The sequence below is a fragment of the Carassius carassius genome, chromosome 27 (genome assembly GCF_963082965.1).
Source record: "Carassius carassius chromosome 27, fCarCar2.1, whole genome shotgun sequence".
Classification (NCBI taxonomy): Eukaryota; Metazoa; Chordata; class Actinopteri; order Cypriniformes; family Cyprinidae; genus Carassius; species Carassius carassius.
This window is the reverse complement of record NC_081781.1, coordinates 24,768,644-24,787,002: the sequence shown is the minus strand read 5'-3', so window position 1 is coordinate 24,787,002 and position 18,359 is coordinate 24,768,644. Positions and strand designations below refer to the sequence as shown.

At 41.5% G+C, this 18,359-nt stretch overlaps 1 protein-coding gene across 1 annotated transcript in view; it reads left to right on the top strand.

The window, feature by feature from the left end:
- The first annotated feature begins 1,430 nt into the window (after positions 1–1,430).
- Positions 1,431–18,359, top strand: part of LOC132107076 (palmitoyltransferase ZDHHC14-like) — a 36,151-nt gene continuing 19,222 nt past the window's right edge. Inside the window, exons 1-4 of the mRNA XM_059513236.1 lie at positions 1,431–2,479; positions 8,286–8,446; positions 17,361–17,519; positions 17,607–17,744. Coding sequence (XP_059369219.1) covers positions 2,226–2,479; positions 8,286–8,446; positions 17,361–17,519; positions 17,607–17,744 — 712 coding nt within the window. The 5' untranslated portion in view covers positions 1,431–2,225. The remainder of the gene's footprint in view (positions 2,480–8,285; positions 8,447–17,360; positions 17,520–17,606; positions 17,745–18,359) is intronic.

Genomic DNA, 18,359 nt, shown 5'->3' with positions numbered 1-18,359 from the left:
TCGCCTTCGCTTACTCTGAGCTCGATTGCTATGTCTGAGGTAAACCACGCCCTCCTCATTACCCTACGGAAGAAATGTAGGAAGAAATAAATGAAGAAATAAATAAATGTATAAATAAATAAATGTAAAAATAAATAAATGTATAAATAAATAAATGTAGAAATGAATATATGTATAAATAAATAAAAGAATAAATAAATAAATATGGAAAAAAATAAATATATACATAAATATGGAAATAAATGTATAAATAATTATTTATTTTCGTTTTTTTGCTTTTCTATGTATATTTATTTATATATTTATGTATTTATTTATTCTTATTTACATTTATTTGTATATGTATTTATGTATTTATTTATTTTTAAAATTGGCAGCTTTGGCATTCCATAACTGCCAGCAGCAACATACACACAAAAAAACGTTGATTTCATTGAAAATGTTTAATTTGTTATCTTAACTCAATCGTATCTCCAGGACATTTGGAACTGTATTTGGACAGCTTTAAAGGCGATTTTCTCAATATTTATGTATTTTTTTATCACCCTCCGACTCCAGACATTCAAATGGTTAATGTTATCTAAGCCAAATATTGTCCTATCCTAACAAACTATACATCAATGCAAATCTTATTTATTCAGCTCAATTAAAATGTATGACTGGTTTTAACATTTAGGTCTAGGTTTCTGCTTTAATGTATGATTAATCAGAATAAGGTCGGTTATCCAAATGAGTGATATTGACAGATAATTCCTAAAGCTTCATTCATAAACGCCAATGGTCGAATATGCAATCAAAACACGTCAAACGAGTATAGATAGATAGATAGATAGATAGATAGATAGATAGATAGATAGATAGATAGATAGATAGATAGATAGATAGATAGATAGATCGATCGATCAGTGGGTCCGACTCACACAGACTTCCGGCGGAAACACGTCAGGCGGAACGTTTCAAAATACAGAGAGAAATTGTGGAAATGACGTACAGCTTTCACTGGGCATAAGCATTATAAGCGTGCCTGCTGTTATATTCTTACTCTTAAAGTGTATTTATAATTGAGACATGATTATAAGAATGAAATTAAACTAAATTCAAATAATGGCAGAGTAACAACAGGACTGTAAGGATTTGTGTTGTGCGGATATCCGCAGTTCTGTATTGTGTTTTATTTTTCATCATGACAACACGACATCTTCAAACTCATAATAAAGGGAAATTTGATGGAACTAGATATGTGTCGACGAGAGGAGGACTGAGATTCAGATCGGCTATGTTTAAAACCGAGTGACATGCCCCTAAAAGGAGTGTAGCCTATGCTTGTAGCCTATAATGGCAATTCACTCTTTTGAGACATGCTCAAAAATGCTCAAAAAACGTGGTCTAGTCTTGCAGCACACTGGGTTTTAAGGCACATACTCGAAATGCTGTACTGACACATCACTAGGTTTTAAACCGTAACACCCAGATATGCTGTCTACGTAGACAGCTGGCTATGATTTGAGACGGCGCCGCTGTTTATAGGGTCATCGTGTGTTATTCACGCTGGGATCCATTCCATCCACATTCAGCGCACAGCGATCCTTCCTCTCTCTCTCCTTCATCATCATCATCATCGATACAGATGATTAAACTGACGCCTCTGTTTGTTTGCTGTTGCGATATTGTGCATGCGGCGTCAGAACTAGATTTGTATCGTGCTTAGAAACCTCCCAGTGAACGGGTTTACGAGGACATCGGAAGGACGCTCTTAACGTTATGTTCCAAATGTTTGGAGTGGATTTGGTTGCTTCTGAATCGCATTAACGGAGTTACAAGCTTCAAGACGCCCGCGGACAAAGCGACATTTCTGGGCATGATGTCCACATGCCCCTGTGTCCTGGAGCGCATCCTGTTGTGTTGAGGATAGACATCTGCAATGAAGGAGTTCTCCAAACAAACATGTAAACCAAACACGCGGATCTTATTTCTTTCCCATCGTTTCGGATGCACATATTAGCAATGCATTTAAAACATTGAAGATTTCAATGGAAAACATGGAGATAAGAAAATGGTTTCTTGGTTACAGTGCCACAATTTTCTTTGACTGGGCTATGTAATGCTTCCTTCATCAGATCAGAGATGTTTCTTCAAGATCCAGCTGTCTCGTTAGTTCCTTGAGGACTTTTGAATTCTGATTCACTTGTGTTGCTTTAAAGTTGTGTTTTATTACTGGTGGGTAGATGACAGGCAACATGCATCTCGGAGTAGAGGAGCCCATCCGAGAGTGCCAGTACAATCAGATCTGCACACACAACTCCTCACCCATGGACACTCCACACACCAAGAAGAAGAAGATCAAAAGGAAATGGCAGGTTTTTCCTGGCCGAAATAAGTTTTACTGCAACGGCAGGATCATGATGGCAAAGCAGACCGGGGTCTTCTATCTTACAACGGTTCTCATTTTGGTGACCAGTGGCCTCTTCTTTGCCTTTGAGTAAGTACATTGAACCACTAGATTCAGTGTCTTCTCTCTACTCCAGACATTAGCAGAAACGTTTGTACACTCTTAAAAATAAAGGTGCTTAAAGGGTTCTTCACAGAGATACAATAGAAGAACCATTTTTGGGTTCCACAAAGAACCATTCAGTCAAAGGTTCTTTGAAGAACCCCCTCTTTCTTACCTTTTATAATCTGAAGAACCTTTTTTCACCACAAAGAAACAGAAAGGTTCTTCAGCTGTTAAAGGTTCTTTATGGAACCATTTAGACAAAAAAAGTTCTTCTATGGCATTGTGAAGCACCTTTATTTTTAAGAGTGTATGGAATAATGAAGAACCTTGAAGAACCATGGAGCCTTTGCATTGAACAAGTGGAAAAAAAGGTTATTAAAAGTTCTTCACACTAACAAGATATCGTTCCTTGGGGAGCCCAAAAAACATTATTTGATGGCATAGCTGTGAAAAAGAAGTGTCCCATGAGAAAATACCTAGTATTTTTGACAGCACCTCAGAGCAATACCATGGTATGAATACAGAAATGATTCAATACCAATATTACCAACTGATACCATCACTGTACACCACAGTACTGTTTTGTTTTTGAGTTTGGAGTGATCATTATGATTACTGATGATAAAGTCCAAAAGTGGGTAGTGCTTTCAAAATTGTATGACCTCTATCCCACTTTCATGAAAGACACTAGACATTAATGGTGTAAATATACAAACACAAGCTGTGAAAGGTGCTTCAGACAAGAGAGCCTTGTTTTCAGGGTTAAAAACGCAATGCATTACTCGAAGCATGTTTGCCCGTAAGCCTCCACTGGTTGTTAAGAGAATCTCTTTGGAGAAGGGGACGTGTGGAGCGGAGGTTTTCCAGTGTCCCATCCCCCATCACCAAGCCCCATACATTCCATACCACAACTTCCAAAACATCATCGTGGTGCGGCCCTGTTTCCATGGCGACGGTTTCCCTTTCCCGATCTTTGTGTTCTTTTGGAACAGCCCGTGTCTCCTAGGAAACAGCACGGGGACCCAGCCCACAGTTGTATTTTCTTTGCTCTAGGGTTAGCCTTGTCATGCTTTTTGAAATGATTATAAAGTCATTACAGAGGTTTTGGGATCCATTAAACACGGATAGCTGAAACCACAGACGGAAACACATTAACCGTGCTGGTGAAAGGCAGTTGGTTTGTTGCGCAGTTCAGCACAAAATGTTTACTCGTAAATCATATCAAGCAAAGAATGATGGTTAGATTGAATGCAAAGCACCTTTTTGAATGCATTCAGCTCGTGTATCATAAGCAGGAACAAGCAAAGAACTGAACTAACTGAAATGAAAGCAGTATGCAGTTTAAACTGTACTTTGCAGGTAGTTATATCACGTCTCTTTCTGGTATCCCTGCTAATAAAATGCATCATAAAATTATCATGTTTACCAGCTTAACATGTTCATGAAGTTGAAAATTTCATATATAACTTTTCAGTACAAGCAATTAGTTGAGCGATTTGATCAAACTAGCCTTATATGTAAATTAGTTGAAAGGACATTTATGCTTTTATTCAGCAAGATGCATTAAAATGATACAAAATTACATTAAAAAGAGGTAAACTTTGTAAATCTCTTTGTAAACTTTGTATTCGTTCAATAATCCTGAAAAATTTTCAAATTTGATAACAATAAGATATGTTTTTTGAGCATGTGACACTGAAGACTAAAGTAATTATGCTGGAAATTCAGCTTTGCATCACAGGAATAAATTACATTGTAAAATGTATAAATGGTTATTTAAAATGTAAATAATATTTAATAATATTACGGTTTTTGACTATTTTTGATCAAACAAATGATGGATGGATGGATGGATAGATAAAAAAAAATAAATAAATAACTTACAGATTCCAAACTTTTGAACAGTAATGCATAATGTTTTAGTCATGTGGCTATACTTTAAAAAAATGTGCAGTTTTGTTTTCTTTATCCCAGTGTAACGGTTTGTTCCATTGTCAGTAGTAACAGAAGTTGTAATCAATATCTCAAATGCATGAACATTCCTTTAAAGAGAAAATATTATGTAATCATCTGCCCATTTGTCTCTTGATAAACAAGCAGATAAAATACATCTAGAACAAACAATGTGAAAATGGATAGACAGATCAGTTTTGAGTTTCTTGACATCTCTAAATTCAGCAGCACAGTTTCTTTAGTCTAGACTTCAGACTTTGGAGTTCAGAAAGCTCAGTCTCCATTTATACAATGTGACTTGATAATAGACTGCAACTCTTGCCGTGGTGAAAGTCCTTGTGTGTCAGGATGCAGCGACCCTGTAACCTCTCAGTCTGTCATAACAACCTCAAAACTGTTCCTTGGAGACCCCTTCACAAGGAATCTTTAGAGCTGTAAAGCGAACAGTGATATAGAAGCAGTGCTAAACACAATATAGTATTCTTATAAGGTCCCTCAGGGGATGGCTATTTGAACATGCTATAGTCGATAGCGTCTGACCATTTTGGCTAATTCAGTTGCTCTTAGTTGTGCTTAGCCAACTAGCAGCCATCAGGTTGCAGTGCTGACCATTTTTAAATGTTTATGTTTTGGAGTCTGAATATCATTAGACATTGTGGCAGACAGATTGTGGGCCTTGTACCACAGACCATTTGCTTAAGCTTCGATACAGATGGTGGTACATTTCATTAACTTTTAAGTGTACAGAACAGCCAATCTGGATTAAATTTTTTATATTTTTATCCCAAATCCACCAAAAATGCATTCAGTTTAGATTATTATCATGTGGCTTATTCGTTGGTGATATTCACACCCTGTTATTTTATCACTCCTGTGTTTGACTGTCACTTTGGATAAAAGCGTCTGCTAAATGCATAAATGCAAATGTATTGTCTTATAATTTATTATATAACATATGGGTAACCGTTTATTTTAAAGTGACGTAGTTACATGTTACATGCACTTACCTTTATTATAACAGTAAATTATGCAGAATTACAAGTAACTAACCCTAAGCATTACCTTAACCCTATATAAGTACATGTGGTTGATTAATGACATTATCTTGAATTTGGGAGGTGTTTTTATTCATTTAGGTGGCCCCGAGCCCCAGATATTTATTTCTGACCTCAGTACCAGTACTTAATTTTGTAATTACACTGTAAAAATGTACTGTGTATAAATACAAACACATGCATGTTTGCATTTAAGAAAAATATGTTGTTTATATATTAAGTATAATTATTTATATAATATAAAATATAAGAATGAATATATAAATTTAAATATTTTTGAAATATATACTGTATGTGTGTGTATTTATATATACATAATAAATATACACGGCACACCTACATATATAATGTAAACAAAAACGTTTATTTTTGGACAAATCGTGATTAATCGCTTGACAGAGCTACTTAAAATAAAGCGTGGCCAACAGATGTTCATGTCCACGGCACCCGGCACAACTATTAAAATAACTGTACACATCCAAGACTACATTTATAGGTGAAGAATGCATTTGCTTAATCGAATATGATTTTAATTAGTGTTAATGATATTGGCCAGAGTAATAAATCTGCCCATATTTGGCCAATTTTATATGATCAGTATTGGCTAAAAACAGTGTTTGCTCAGCTGGTTTTAAATTGGCATTGGATTTTCTTTGTGTCAGATCCAGAATCTACCAACAGTTTTGTAAATTAATAAATCACACAATTTCTGTTTGAAAATTTTTGGTGATGTTTCAGAAAAACAGTCTTAAGACAAGACAAGTAAGATAAAAATGTTTGTAACTATGAGTCTCAATTGTTTTAATAAACTGCATTAGCCTGTATCTCATATACAAACCCGATTCCAAAAAAGTTGGGACACTGTACAAATTGTGAATAAAAACAGAATGCAAGTATGTGGAAGTTTCAAATATCAATATTTTATTCAGAATACAACATAGATGACATATCAAATTTTTAAACTGAGCAAATGTAACATTTTAAGAGAAAAAAGAAGTTGATTTTAAATTTCATGGCATCAACACATCTCAAAAAAGTTGGGACAAGGCCATGTTTACCACTGTGTGGCATCCCCTATTCCTTTTATAACAGTCTGCAAACGTCTGGGGACTGAGGAGACAAGTTGCTCAAGTTTAGGAATAGGAATGTTGTTACATTCTTGTCTAATACAGGCTTCTAGTTGCTCAACTGTCTTAGGTCTTCTTTGTCACATCTTCGTCTTTATGATGTACCAAATGTTTTCTATGGGTGAAAGATCTAGACAGGAAGGCCATTTCTGTACCTGGATCCTTCTTCTACGCAGCCATGATGTTGTAATTGATGCATTATGTGGTCTGGCATTGTCATGTTGGAAAATGCAAGGTCTTCCCTGAAAAAGACGACATCTGGATGGGAGCATATGTTGTTCTAGAACTTGCATATACCTTTCAGCATTGATGGTGCCTTTCCAGATGTGTAAGCTGCCCATGCAACACACACTCATGCAACCCCATACCATCAGAGATGCAGGCTTCTGAACTGAGCGCTGATAACATCTTGGGTTGTCCTTGTCCTCTTTACTCTGGATGACATGGCGTCCCAGTTTTCCAAAAAGAACTTAAAATTTTGATTCGTCTGACCACAGAACAGTTTTTTTCACTTTGCCACAGTCCATTTTAAATGAGCCTTGGCCCAGAGAAAACGCCTGCGCTTCTGGATCATGTTTAGATATGGCTTCTTTTTTGACCTATAGATTTTTAGCCGGCAACGGTGAATGGCATGGTGGATTGTCTTCATTACAGCAGCATTCCTGTATGTGATGCAATGCCGTCTAAGGACCAGAAGATAACGGGCATCCAGTAAGGTTTTCTGGACTTGACCCTTACGCACAGAGATTGTTTCAGATTCTCTGAATCTTTGGATGATACTATGCACTGTAGATGATGAAAACTTCAAACTCTTTGCAATTTTTCTCTGAGAAACTCCTTTCTGATATTGCTCCATTATTTTTCGCCGCAGCATTGGGGGAATTGGTGATCCTCTGCCCATCTTGACTTCTGAGAGACACTGCCACTCTGAGAGGCTCTTTTTATACCCAATCATGTTGCCAATTGACCTAATAAGTTGCAAATTGGTCCTCCAGCTGTTCCTTATATGTACATTTAACTTTTCCGGCCTCTTATAGCTACCTGTCCCAACTTTTTTGGAATGTGTAGCTCTCATGATATCCAAAATAGCCAATATTTGGCATGACATTTCAAAATGTCTCACTTTCAACATTTGATATGTTTTCTATATTCTGTTGTGAATAAAATATGAGTTTATGAGATTTGTAAATTATTCCATTCCTTTTTACTCACAATTTGTACAGTGTCCCAACTTTTTTGGAATCCGGTTTGTATATCGGGCATATGTGAGCAAACTACTTGCAGAGTCAAGTCACCTTTATTTATAACAATACAGATTGTTTCGAAGCAGCCTTGCAGTATAGACACGGGAAGAATAGGTTTCCTATTTTTGAATCTTTCATTATTTTTTGCAGTGCTGTTTTGGTGAAGCTAACACTCAACTATACAATACATCTACATATATATCTACAATACATCACAACTAAAGTATTACATTGTAATAACATTTGTATAATCATTACATAGCAGACTGACTGTAAATGCTTTTGTTTTTGCTACAGCCAAAAGACAGGATGATAAAAGTTTTACATGACGATGAGCCCTTCATATCTCATGTATTTACTTCTGGTGGGATTTACTAGCTACACAACATGACCTTCACTCCCTCTTTTCCAGCTGCCCATTCCTGGCATCAAACCTGACCCCTGCTATTCCGGCCATCGGAGGAGTGCTATTCGTCTTCGTGATGGGAATGCTGCTCCGGGCGAGCTTCAGCGACCCGGGCGTCCTGCCCAGGGCCACACCAGAGGAAGCAGCCGACACTGAGAGGCAGATAGGTGGGAGGAACTGCCAAGATGGAACTTTCCTCGTTCTGTTCTTTTCACATTGAGCTGAATATGCAGCCTCCAGTTGCAGGTCTGTGGAGTGCGGGACAGAGAATTCTCTGAGTAAAAGGAGACCGAGAACATTCAATGTTATTCTCTCCTCTCGTCTGACATGAATAATGCATGCTCGCTCTCTCAGGTTTGCCGTCTGCCCAGAGTAATATCAAATCTGCTGAAATATTCATCCCTAGCAAAGATTCACGGTCTCTCAGAGTATTTGTTCATGTTATGCTGTCTGATAGTTTAATCAGTCACGAGTTAATGGTTGTTCATAGGTTGGTTTGGATATTATTAGAGGGCCAGCAAGGAACGCACCCTAAGATTTAACAGCAATTTCTTACTACATTCAGAATTTAACGGTGAAATCACTGCAGGCCAAGCCATTTTATGTCATAACACTACAAATTAGTGGACATTTTCCATGGACATGTGCATGTTGATTTAATTCGCTCGCGTATAAATTTGCTGGTTATAATTGAATGGAGTCACTGCTATGAGTTTTCTGGTCTCTCATTGAGGCTGAATTTAGTGGACTCCACTGGTGAGAAATTGAAATGACTGGTCCTGAGCCAGGAAGTGGCCTTTAGCTCAGGTTTGTCTGCTTGGGATTTGGAGTTATGTGTCCCTGCTGTTCGTATGAATAATGCAGTAGCAAGTAAACACTGCTGTGAGGCCCAGCGGCACTGTGTGCTGCTTAGAAGATGCATAGCGTGTTGAGGGTCAACCCATTAAAACAATAGTTTACTCAAAATGAAAATTCTGTCGTCTTCAAGTCTTCTGAAGACATATGATGGCATTGTGTCAAAGCAATCGCTTTGGGCGTGACCAACTACGGAAGCTCCTATGCCACCACGTCTGTCTCTGACAGACAGGTCGACCTGAGATCAGGCTCCGCCCCCACCTATATTACTCAGGTCGACCCCTACGAAGTCATTCTCGCTTTCTTCCCGTGAGGGACTACAAGCTCTCTCAGCACGTCCGACCTTGTCGCTGATTTCGCTTAACTGTTCAACAGGCGGGCCGTCATTGGTTTTCGCCACCGAACGCGACATCAGTGGATTGGATTGGGACTGTGTTGAGTGTCACACCGAATAGTGTCCGCGTCAAGGCGAGCTATTCTGTTCGGAATATCGCGTGTTATCACGACGATAGGATTTTCAGTGGTGTCAAGCCATCAATCGGACTAACGTGTTGTGATGAGTCTTCGAATCACTCCTTCTCTCTCCAGCCATCATGTAGACAGTCATTACCCCCGTCAAAGGGAATGAGTCGAAGAAGGAACCCGCACCCGCCCGTGTCCATCATCATGTGGAGCAACCATCTCGGGCAGGGATCCCCATCCCATGTGCATCGTGTGCATGGGCGCTAAGCACGCTCAAACGTCGCTTGCGGACCCACAAACGTGCGTTCACTGTGCGTCATTGCCGGTTAAAATTTTAGAGAGAAGGTTGAGAGTGGTGGTGGCTAGCCAGCAGGTCCCATGTCTGACTGGAGCCATCGCGAAAACTAAGGCTAACGATCATCAGCGAGCTACCACGACGAGCTGGGCTGAGATGATGGAAGCCGAATCCCCGGATATGCCTCCTCTGTTCGATGGCCTTCTCGCACACGAGGAGGAGGAGCCGGGAGACGAGGACGCAGAGGGCGATGCTAACTCTGACCTTCTCGACTTGGACATGGACGAAGAAGAGGAGGAAGACAACGCTCTCTTCCCCGTCCAGCAGTCGAGACCTCCTAGCGCGACTGACGCTGGCTCTCAGGCAGACAGTAACCTGCACGAGGTATGCAAGCGAGCCGCGGCTAAACTGGGCCTAGCGTGGCCTGCGGCCCAGGATTCAGAAGGAGCAGAGAGGGACCTTTATGACGGGAAAAGGCTTCCGCCTGCTCAAACCACAACGAGACAACTCCTACCCGCCGCGCCGGCGTGCATGAAGGAGATGTCCCGCCATTGGGGTAGCCCCTTTAAGAGCAAACTGCCAACCAAGGGATGCTCTAAACTTGAGATTCAAGGGATGGGAGAGCTGGGGCTGGCCGGACCCCCAGCGATAGAGTCTTCAGTGGCCTATCACCTCCATCCGAATCGCCGATCTATTTCTGCCTCTTCCCAAATTTCACTGCCGAACAAAATGGAGCGTCTGACCGCGTCCGTCTATCAGAGGATGTACAAGTATGCGGCACAGTCAGTGTGCTCGCTGAACGTGGTGACTTTACTGTCAGCGTACCAGGCGGAGATTTTGGAGGAGATGGGGCGACAATTAGATACGGGAGTGCCGAACCCAGCTCTCTGGGACGAGATATGTGTGGTAAACGACCTGATTCTCCGCTCTTCTCGTGGCGCTGTTCAGGGCTGTGGCCGTGTTATGGGCTTGGCTGTTTCGGGTGAGAGAGCGTTATGGCTGAACCTGTCTGGATTAAGTGACGCTCAAAAAGCTGAGGTGATGGACGCTGCGTTCGACCCAACTAAGGGCCTTTTCGGACCAGCTCTCGAGAAAATGAGAGAAACCACCACCCTCAGGAAACAGGAGGACGAGGCTTTTAACCTCTGTTTACCGCGCAAACAAACACCGCGACCACCCTCTCAGCCAGCACGGCAAGGCTTTGCAGCAGCCGCTGCGGCGAGAGGGAGACAGACGGGAGCTAAGAGTGTGAGACCGCCTCCCAGCGGACAACAATCTGGCTATCGTCCGAGATCTGATGGCTCCGGACCCTGGGGGAAACATTCATTTGCGGCCGCCGCGGCGAGAAACCGCCCACCCCACCCCGAGTATTGGAAGAAAAGGCATGCGACCTGACACACAAATGTTCCCCTTCACTTCTCTCTCCGCCCGCAAAGAGAAAGAGGAGGTCCAGCCCTGTTGTTCTCAGTTCAGTAAGGGCTCCAGCTATAAGCAATCAAGTTCGAAATGTTCTCTAGTGTCACCAAGCACTCACACAGGGTTTTCAAACGCCCATCAGTTCAGGGGAATGTTTAATAAAAAATGCATTATCGCATCCAGGCCACAGGCTGAGGGCGATATGCTCCCCCAACTCATTAAACACAATAAATGTTTCACTATCGCAGCCAGGCAGACAGCCGAGGGCGATAGATTGCAAAAAAATCCAAACATTGGGATGTGTATCCCTAGCCTCTCCGCTGGAGGGAGCGCGCGCGTCTCAAGAAGGGGTCAGCGCGGAGACGGTAATGACGTCATCAAAGCGCGCCTGTGTTGGGGAAGTATACAGGGGACCTCTCTCGGCTCGCATACTCAGTTGGCGCACATGCGCAGCTCATCCGTGGGTTGTAAACACGATTTCACGGGGATACAGGCTTCAATTTGCCATGAAACCACCCAGATTCAATGGTATAATAGCCTCAGTGGCCAAGGGAGAATCAGCTCGCGTCCTGACGGCCGAGATAGACACTCTTTTAGACAAACGAGCCATCAGAGTAGTGCCAAAGGAAGTGAGCTGTCAGGGCTTTTATTCCCGTTACTTTGTGATCCCAAAGAAGGGGAGCACATCTCTGCGCCCAATTCCAGATCTACGTGTGTTAAACAAGCACCTACGGAAATATTAATTCAAAATGTTGACACACAAAACACTTTGTCGATCCATCCGCCAGAACGACTGGTTTGTGACGGTCGACCTGTCAGACGCGTATTTTCACATAGATGTTTACCCGTCTCACAGGAAGTATCTCAGGTTTGCTTTTCGAGGCACTGCTTACGAATTTCAGACGATGCCCTTTGGTCTGTCTCTAGCGCCAAGAGTATTCAGCAAATGTGTGGAAGCAGCACTTTTCCTGTTGAGAAACAAGGGGATAAGAATACTGTCGTACATAGACGATTATCTGATATGCGCCTCGTCAAAAGAGCAAGCAATCAAAGACGCAGACATGGTGTTATCGCATCTCGACAGCTTGGGATTCAGAATAAACATGGAAAAGAGCCGCTTAGAGCCAGCTCAGCACACAGAATATCTAGGGCTCAGTATAAACTCCCTCTCGTATCGAGTCACTCTGACAGAGAGGAGGAACGCGTCATTCACTCAGTGTCTCTCCCGTTTTCAGACGGGGAAAATTGTCCCGTTCAGACTGTGCCTACGAATCCTGGGTTTAATGGCTTCAGTGATATCTGTAGTACGGCTGGGACTACTAATAATGAGAGACTTTCGGCGCTGGGTCGCGCGTCTGCGTCTGTGTTCTCAGCGTCATCTCAGCCGACAGATGAGAGTGACTTATGCGTGCGTCAGAGCGCTCAGACATTGGGAAAGCCCCGCGACCCTCAGATCGGGGATTCCCTTGAGGGCAGTGTCGTCAAGAGTCACTATGACGACGGACGCATCATTAAAGGGCTGGGGAGCGACGCTGATGGGCAGAGCTGTGAACGGTGTTTGGTCTCCTCAGCTGATTCACAAACACATAAATTACTTGGAATTATTGGCAGTGTTTCTAGCGCTGAAACATTTTCTGAGCTTCATCAGGGGTCAGCATGTTTTAGTGAAAACAGACAATTCCACAGTGGTTGCTTATATCAACCGACAGGGAGGCACACGCTCCCTTCAGCTGCACCAGCTGGCAAAAGAGCTAATTGTGTGGTGCGACATAAGGCTTTTATCCATCAGGGCAACCCATGTTCCAGGGATATTGAACAGGGGGGCGGATTTATTGTCCAGAGGAAATCCTCTATACGGAGAGTGGAAACTTCATCCTCAGGTGGTGAAGCAGATATGGCAGAGATACGGCCAGGCGATCGTAGATCTCTTCGCCTCGGAGGAAAACGCTCCACGTCCTCTGTACTTCTCTCTGGCAGACGGAAATGCACCGTTGGGTGTGGATGCTTTAGCCCACCCATGGCCAAATGTTCTGCTGTATGCATTTCCCCCTCTGAGCCTGATTTCACCCACTCTAGCCAGAGTGAGGGAAATGGGATTGTCACTGATACTGGTAGCCCCGCGTTGGCCATCCAGACCTTGGGTGGCCGAGATAGTTCAACTACTATCGGGTCAGCCGTGGCCCCTCCCTCCCTGGAGGGACCTCCTGTCTCAAGCGGGGGGGGAAATCTACCATCCTCACCCAGACAGGATAGCTCTCTGGGCCTGGCCCGTGAGAGGTGGAATTTAAATGCAGCAGGCCTGGCCCCATCAGACATACACACTAGGGATGTCCCGATCAGGTTTTTTTGTCCTCGAGTCCGAGTCATTTGATTTTGAGTATCTGCCGATACCGAGTCCCGATCCGATACTTCTATAATACATAAAAAAAGAATAAAGAAGAGCGAAAAAACAGATCCAGGATGTTCAATAAATTACATTTTGAAATATATTCAAATATAAAACAGCTATTTTTAATAGGCTAGTATAAATATTTCAAAATCTTACTGTTTTGCTGTACTTTGGATCAAATAAATGCAGGCTTGGTGAATAGAAGGGACTTCTTAAAAAAAAAAAACATTAACAAGCTTACTGTTCAAAAACTTGTGACTGGTGGTATAGGCAACTTTATTTTTTCTCTAATTTCTAGCTTTTAATTGGCTTAGAAATCTATAAATGCTGGACAATAACAAATAATAATGATTTGTTTATATACTACAAACACTGTTTATCACATAATAATGCAGAATAGTTTCTATACTGTAATAAATACTATGTCAATCAGCACTGCATTGCTCATACTTTATTTATCACCTGCTGGAGATGACTTGAAGAACAATTTATTGTCGTGATCGTATATTAACGTCTTCGTGTTTGCATAAGTTTCTGTTTTCCTGTGAAAACCACAGCGATAGCTGGATGCTTTTGTCCATATTAGGAGTTTCCTGATATCAGCGCGAGAGCGCGCTCCGGCTTCGAGTATGAATGAAACACACACTGCATGAGAGTTTAGCGCTCTGTGATGTTCATCTCGCTGTATCCTGAGTCCGAATGAAATATCAGGTCATGCGCAAACTATCATGTCTCTTTGAGTTTTTTAATCTATATTTATTCACACCAGCTCTTGAAAACAAAGTGATGTCATGCCGCACGCGTCGCTGTTTCTGTGTGGAGTCAAAAGGGTCTAACTCTGTGCCACCGCATAACAAAAGATGTGTTAAAAATTAATGAGAATATATATATATATATATATATATATCCGAGTCCTGATCGGGAGGTAACGTCCGATTCCGATCGAGTCTGAAACCACGCGATCGGGCCCGATTTCCGATCACGTGATCGGATCTGGACATCCCTAATACACACTATACAGAGTGCAAGAGCCTCTTCCACTCGTTCACTGTATAGTAATAAATGGCGAGTCTTTGAAGAATGGTGTGGACGGAGTCATATTGTCCCTTTTCAATGTTCAGTGAGGGACATATTATGTTTCCTGCAGGATCTGTTAGATAAAGGGAAAGCCTTTTCTACGATAAAGGTATACTTAGCGGCTATATCTGCTTGTCATGTGGGGTTTGGTGACAAGACAGCAGGTCAGCACCCTTTAATAAGTCGATTTATGAAGGGGGCACGACGTAAGAGGCCAGTGGCCAGGCGAATGGTCCCATTGTGGGATTTGTCTACAGTCTTAGAGGCCCTTTCTCAACACCCTTTTGAGCCGTTGGAAGCTATAGGGTTAAAGCTTCTCTCTCTTAAGACAGCACTACTGTTAGCGCTGGTGTCAGCTAAGAGGGTGAGTGACTTACAGGCGCTGTCGGTCAGCCCGTCTTGTCTGCAGTTTTCTACAGGGTTGACAAGGGTTTCCTTTCACCCTAACCCTGCTTTCGTACCTAAAGTAGTGGATTCGTCATATAGATGTCAGATTACGGATCTTGCAGCTTTTCACCCTCCTCCATTCTCTTCTCCGGAGGATAGGAGGTTGAATGCCTTGTGTCCTGTACGGGCACTTCGTGTGTACGTAGAAAGGACAGCAGGTTTCAGGAAAAATGATCAGCTGTTTGTGTCATGGGCTACTCCTCACAAAGGGAAGCCATTGTCACGTCAGCGACTGTCCCATTGGATTGTAGAAGCTATTTCCTTAGCATATGAATGCAGAGGTTCCCGACCTCCCGAGGGCTTAAGGGCCCACTCCACTAGGGGCATGGCGACGTCATGGGCCTTACTTAGGGGCGTTTCGGTCCAGGAGATCTGTGCTGCAGCAAGCTGGGCCACACCACAAACTTTTGTGCGATTTTATAGACTGAATGTGTCTGAGCCATCCTTAGCTCATACAGTGTTAGGAGCCAGCACGTTGAGTCTCATATGATTGGTATAGCGTACGTTGCAATCCGGGAGTGGTCTATATCTCCCATAGTGAAACACCGAGCGAAGTTAGAAAAAGAACGATGGGTTACTTAACGTAATCCCGGGTTCTTTGATAACAGAGTGAGGTGTTTCACCAACACTTCCCTCCTTGCATAGGAACGGGAAGAAATCTCTCTGAATGACTTCGTAGGGGTCGACCTGAGTAATATAGGTGGGGGCGGAGCCTGATCTCAGGTCGACCTGTCTGTCAAAGACAGACGTGGTGGCATAGGAGCTTCCGTAGTTGGTCACGCCCAAAGCGATTCCCATAGTGAAATATGGGATATTCATATTTTTCAGCTTCCTCCTGGCCGCAAAAATTGACACCACTGAAGCCAAATTCCATTGCTTCTTTTGTATCTTGTGACCAAACATCATTGCCATCAATAATGCATTTACTACTGTTTAAAATACTTTTTTTTAATATTTTGAAATAAGTCTATCATGCTCACCAAGGCTGTATTTATTTGATTAGAAGTACAGTTAAAACAGTAATATTGTAAAATATTGTTACAATGTTAAATAACTGTTATTTATAGTTATATTTATTCCTGTAGTGGCAAAGCTGGATTTTCAGCAGTTATTAGTCTAGTCTTCGGTGTTCAGGAATGATTGTAATATGCTGATTTGGTGGTCACATTTCTTCTTCTTCTTATTATTATTGGTGAAAGCAGTTGTGCTGCTTAATATTTTTGTGAAAACTGAAACTTTTTTTTCAGGATCTATTTGAGATATATATTTTTTGTAGCAATGCAAAAGACGTTTCTGTCTCTTTTGATGAAGTTAATCAATACTTGATGAAACAGCTGCAGTTCAGATTTTCAGTGAATAACTACAGTATCTTTTTTAACTCAAAGCTATCTTTTTTTTTTTTTGCTTTATAAAACTTACTTTTGATAGTTTTATAATTCATTAACACTGAATTTTTTTTATTTCATTTTGTGTCTAATATGTTTTTGTTTCGGTTTGGACAAAGGTCAGGTCAGGATTTTGGTCACACTTTAAGGTCCAGTTATCACAATTAACAAACCATTAACTAAACCTCAATAAACTCCTAATTTGCTGCTTATTAATAGTTAGTGAGGCAGTTGTTAAGTTTAGGTTTTAGGGATGTAGAATATGCTCATGCAGAATATGTGCTTAATAAGTACTAATAAAAAACTAAAATGTTAATAATAGGCGAATTGTTCCGTTTCAGTATCTGTGACGTGCTGCCAATTGATTCTTCATTTAGTACAAACAATAATGTATATTAATGCATGTATAATGGATTTCTATAGGCCAATTGGTAAATGTTGCTTTTTTGAAAGTACAGCCACAAAACATCATATGCACAAGTTATATGCACACTCATACGCTGTACACATATTTGCATATAGTAATAGGATTTAGACAACTCATCTAGCATTTAAACCCTCTGAAACGCCTTCTTCCATTGCAAGTGCTCTTCTGTAAATACCGATTTTGTTTTTACAAACTGAAGCACACGTCTACATTATTTTCTGTTGTAAACAACAGCATGACACAGATCTTTAAACTGACATCCTTTTCCATCTGGTTTTCAATTTTCTGCAAGATTGGATGTCTGAATCGGTCTGTTCTGATTTCACAGATGCAACCAACGGCCCGAGCGGCCCAGGGTACAGACCACCCCCTCGGACCAGAGAGGTGGTCATTAATGGTCAAACAGTCAAACTAAAATACTGTTTCACCTGCAAGATCTTCCGACCGCCGCGGGCCTCACACTGCAGCCTGTGTGACAACTGCGTGGGTAAGCGTCTGTGTATACTGCAAATACGTTTATATAATAGTCAGCAGCATCATGTACAGAAGAGTTAACATATGATTTTCTCCTCAGAGAGATTTGATCATCACTGCCCGTGGGTGGGCAACTGTGTGGGGAGGAGGAACTATCGCTTCTTCTACCTCTTCATCCTCTCACTCTCCTTCCTCACCATCTTCATCTTCGCCTTCGTCATCACGCACGTAATACTGAGTAAGAGTGCCGATCGCCTACTGTCTTATATAACTTCACCCTTCAGTCCCCAAACACATGACAGATCTTATCGTACCTGGTCTTATTTAACAGTGTTCTTTTATTTTTTCATACACATTGTTTCAAAGCAGCTTTAAAAGAAAGTCATTATTTTAGTAGGGGTGTACACGACTAAGGATTTCATAGTCGAATCTGAATTTGATAGTCGAATCATGTGTTTGGGGGAGGGGCAAAATACATTACCAAGAGTGAAGTCAGACATTCGACTAACATAATTACTGATGTTAACCCACAGGGAAAATGTGTAACGAACACCTTGCAGATACAAACGGGGTAAATAGTGTTTTATGTGTTGATTAAAAGATAGTTAACACTGAACGTCACAACATTTTTTTTTCAATAGCGCTCTTATTACAACGTTAGCTTATATGACAGTAGTTATTAATGTTCTGTTCTGTTGAGCTGAGTGAGCTGAAGATGACCAGTAGAGTGGCGCATTTGATAGCACGTTTTTAATCAATGGGATTAAACTCATAATTTCATATAGAATACACTTCGTTATTTATACTACATAACGTTAATATTAGGACTTATTATAAGCTATCTACAAAAAGG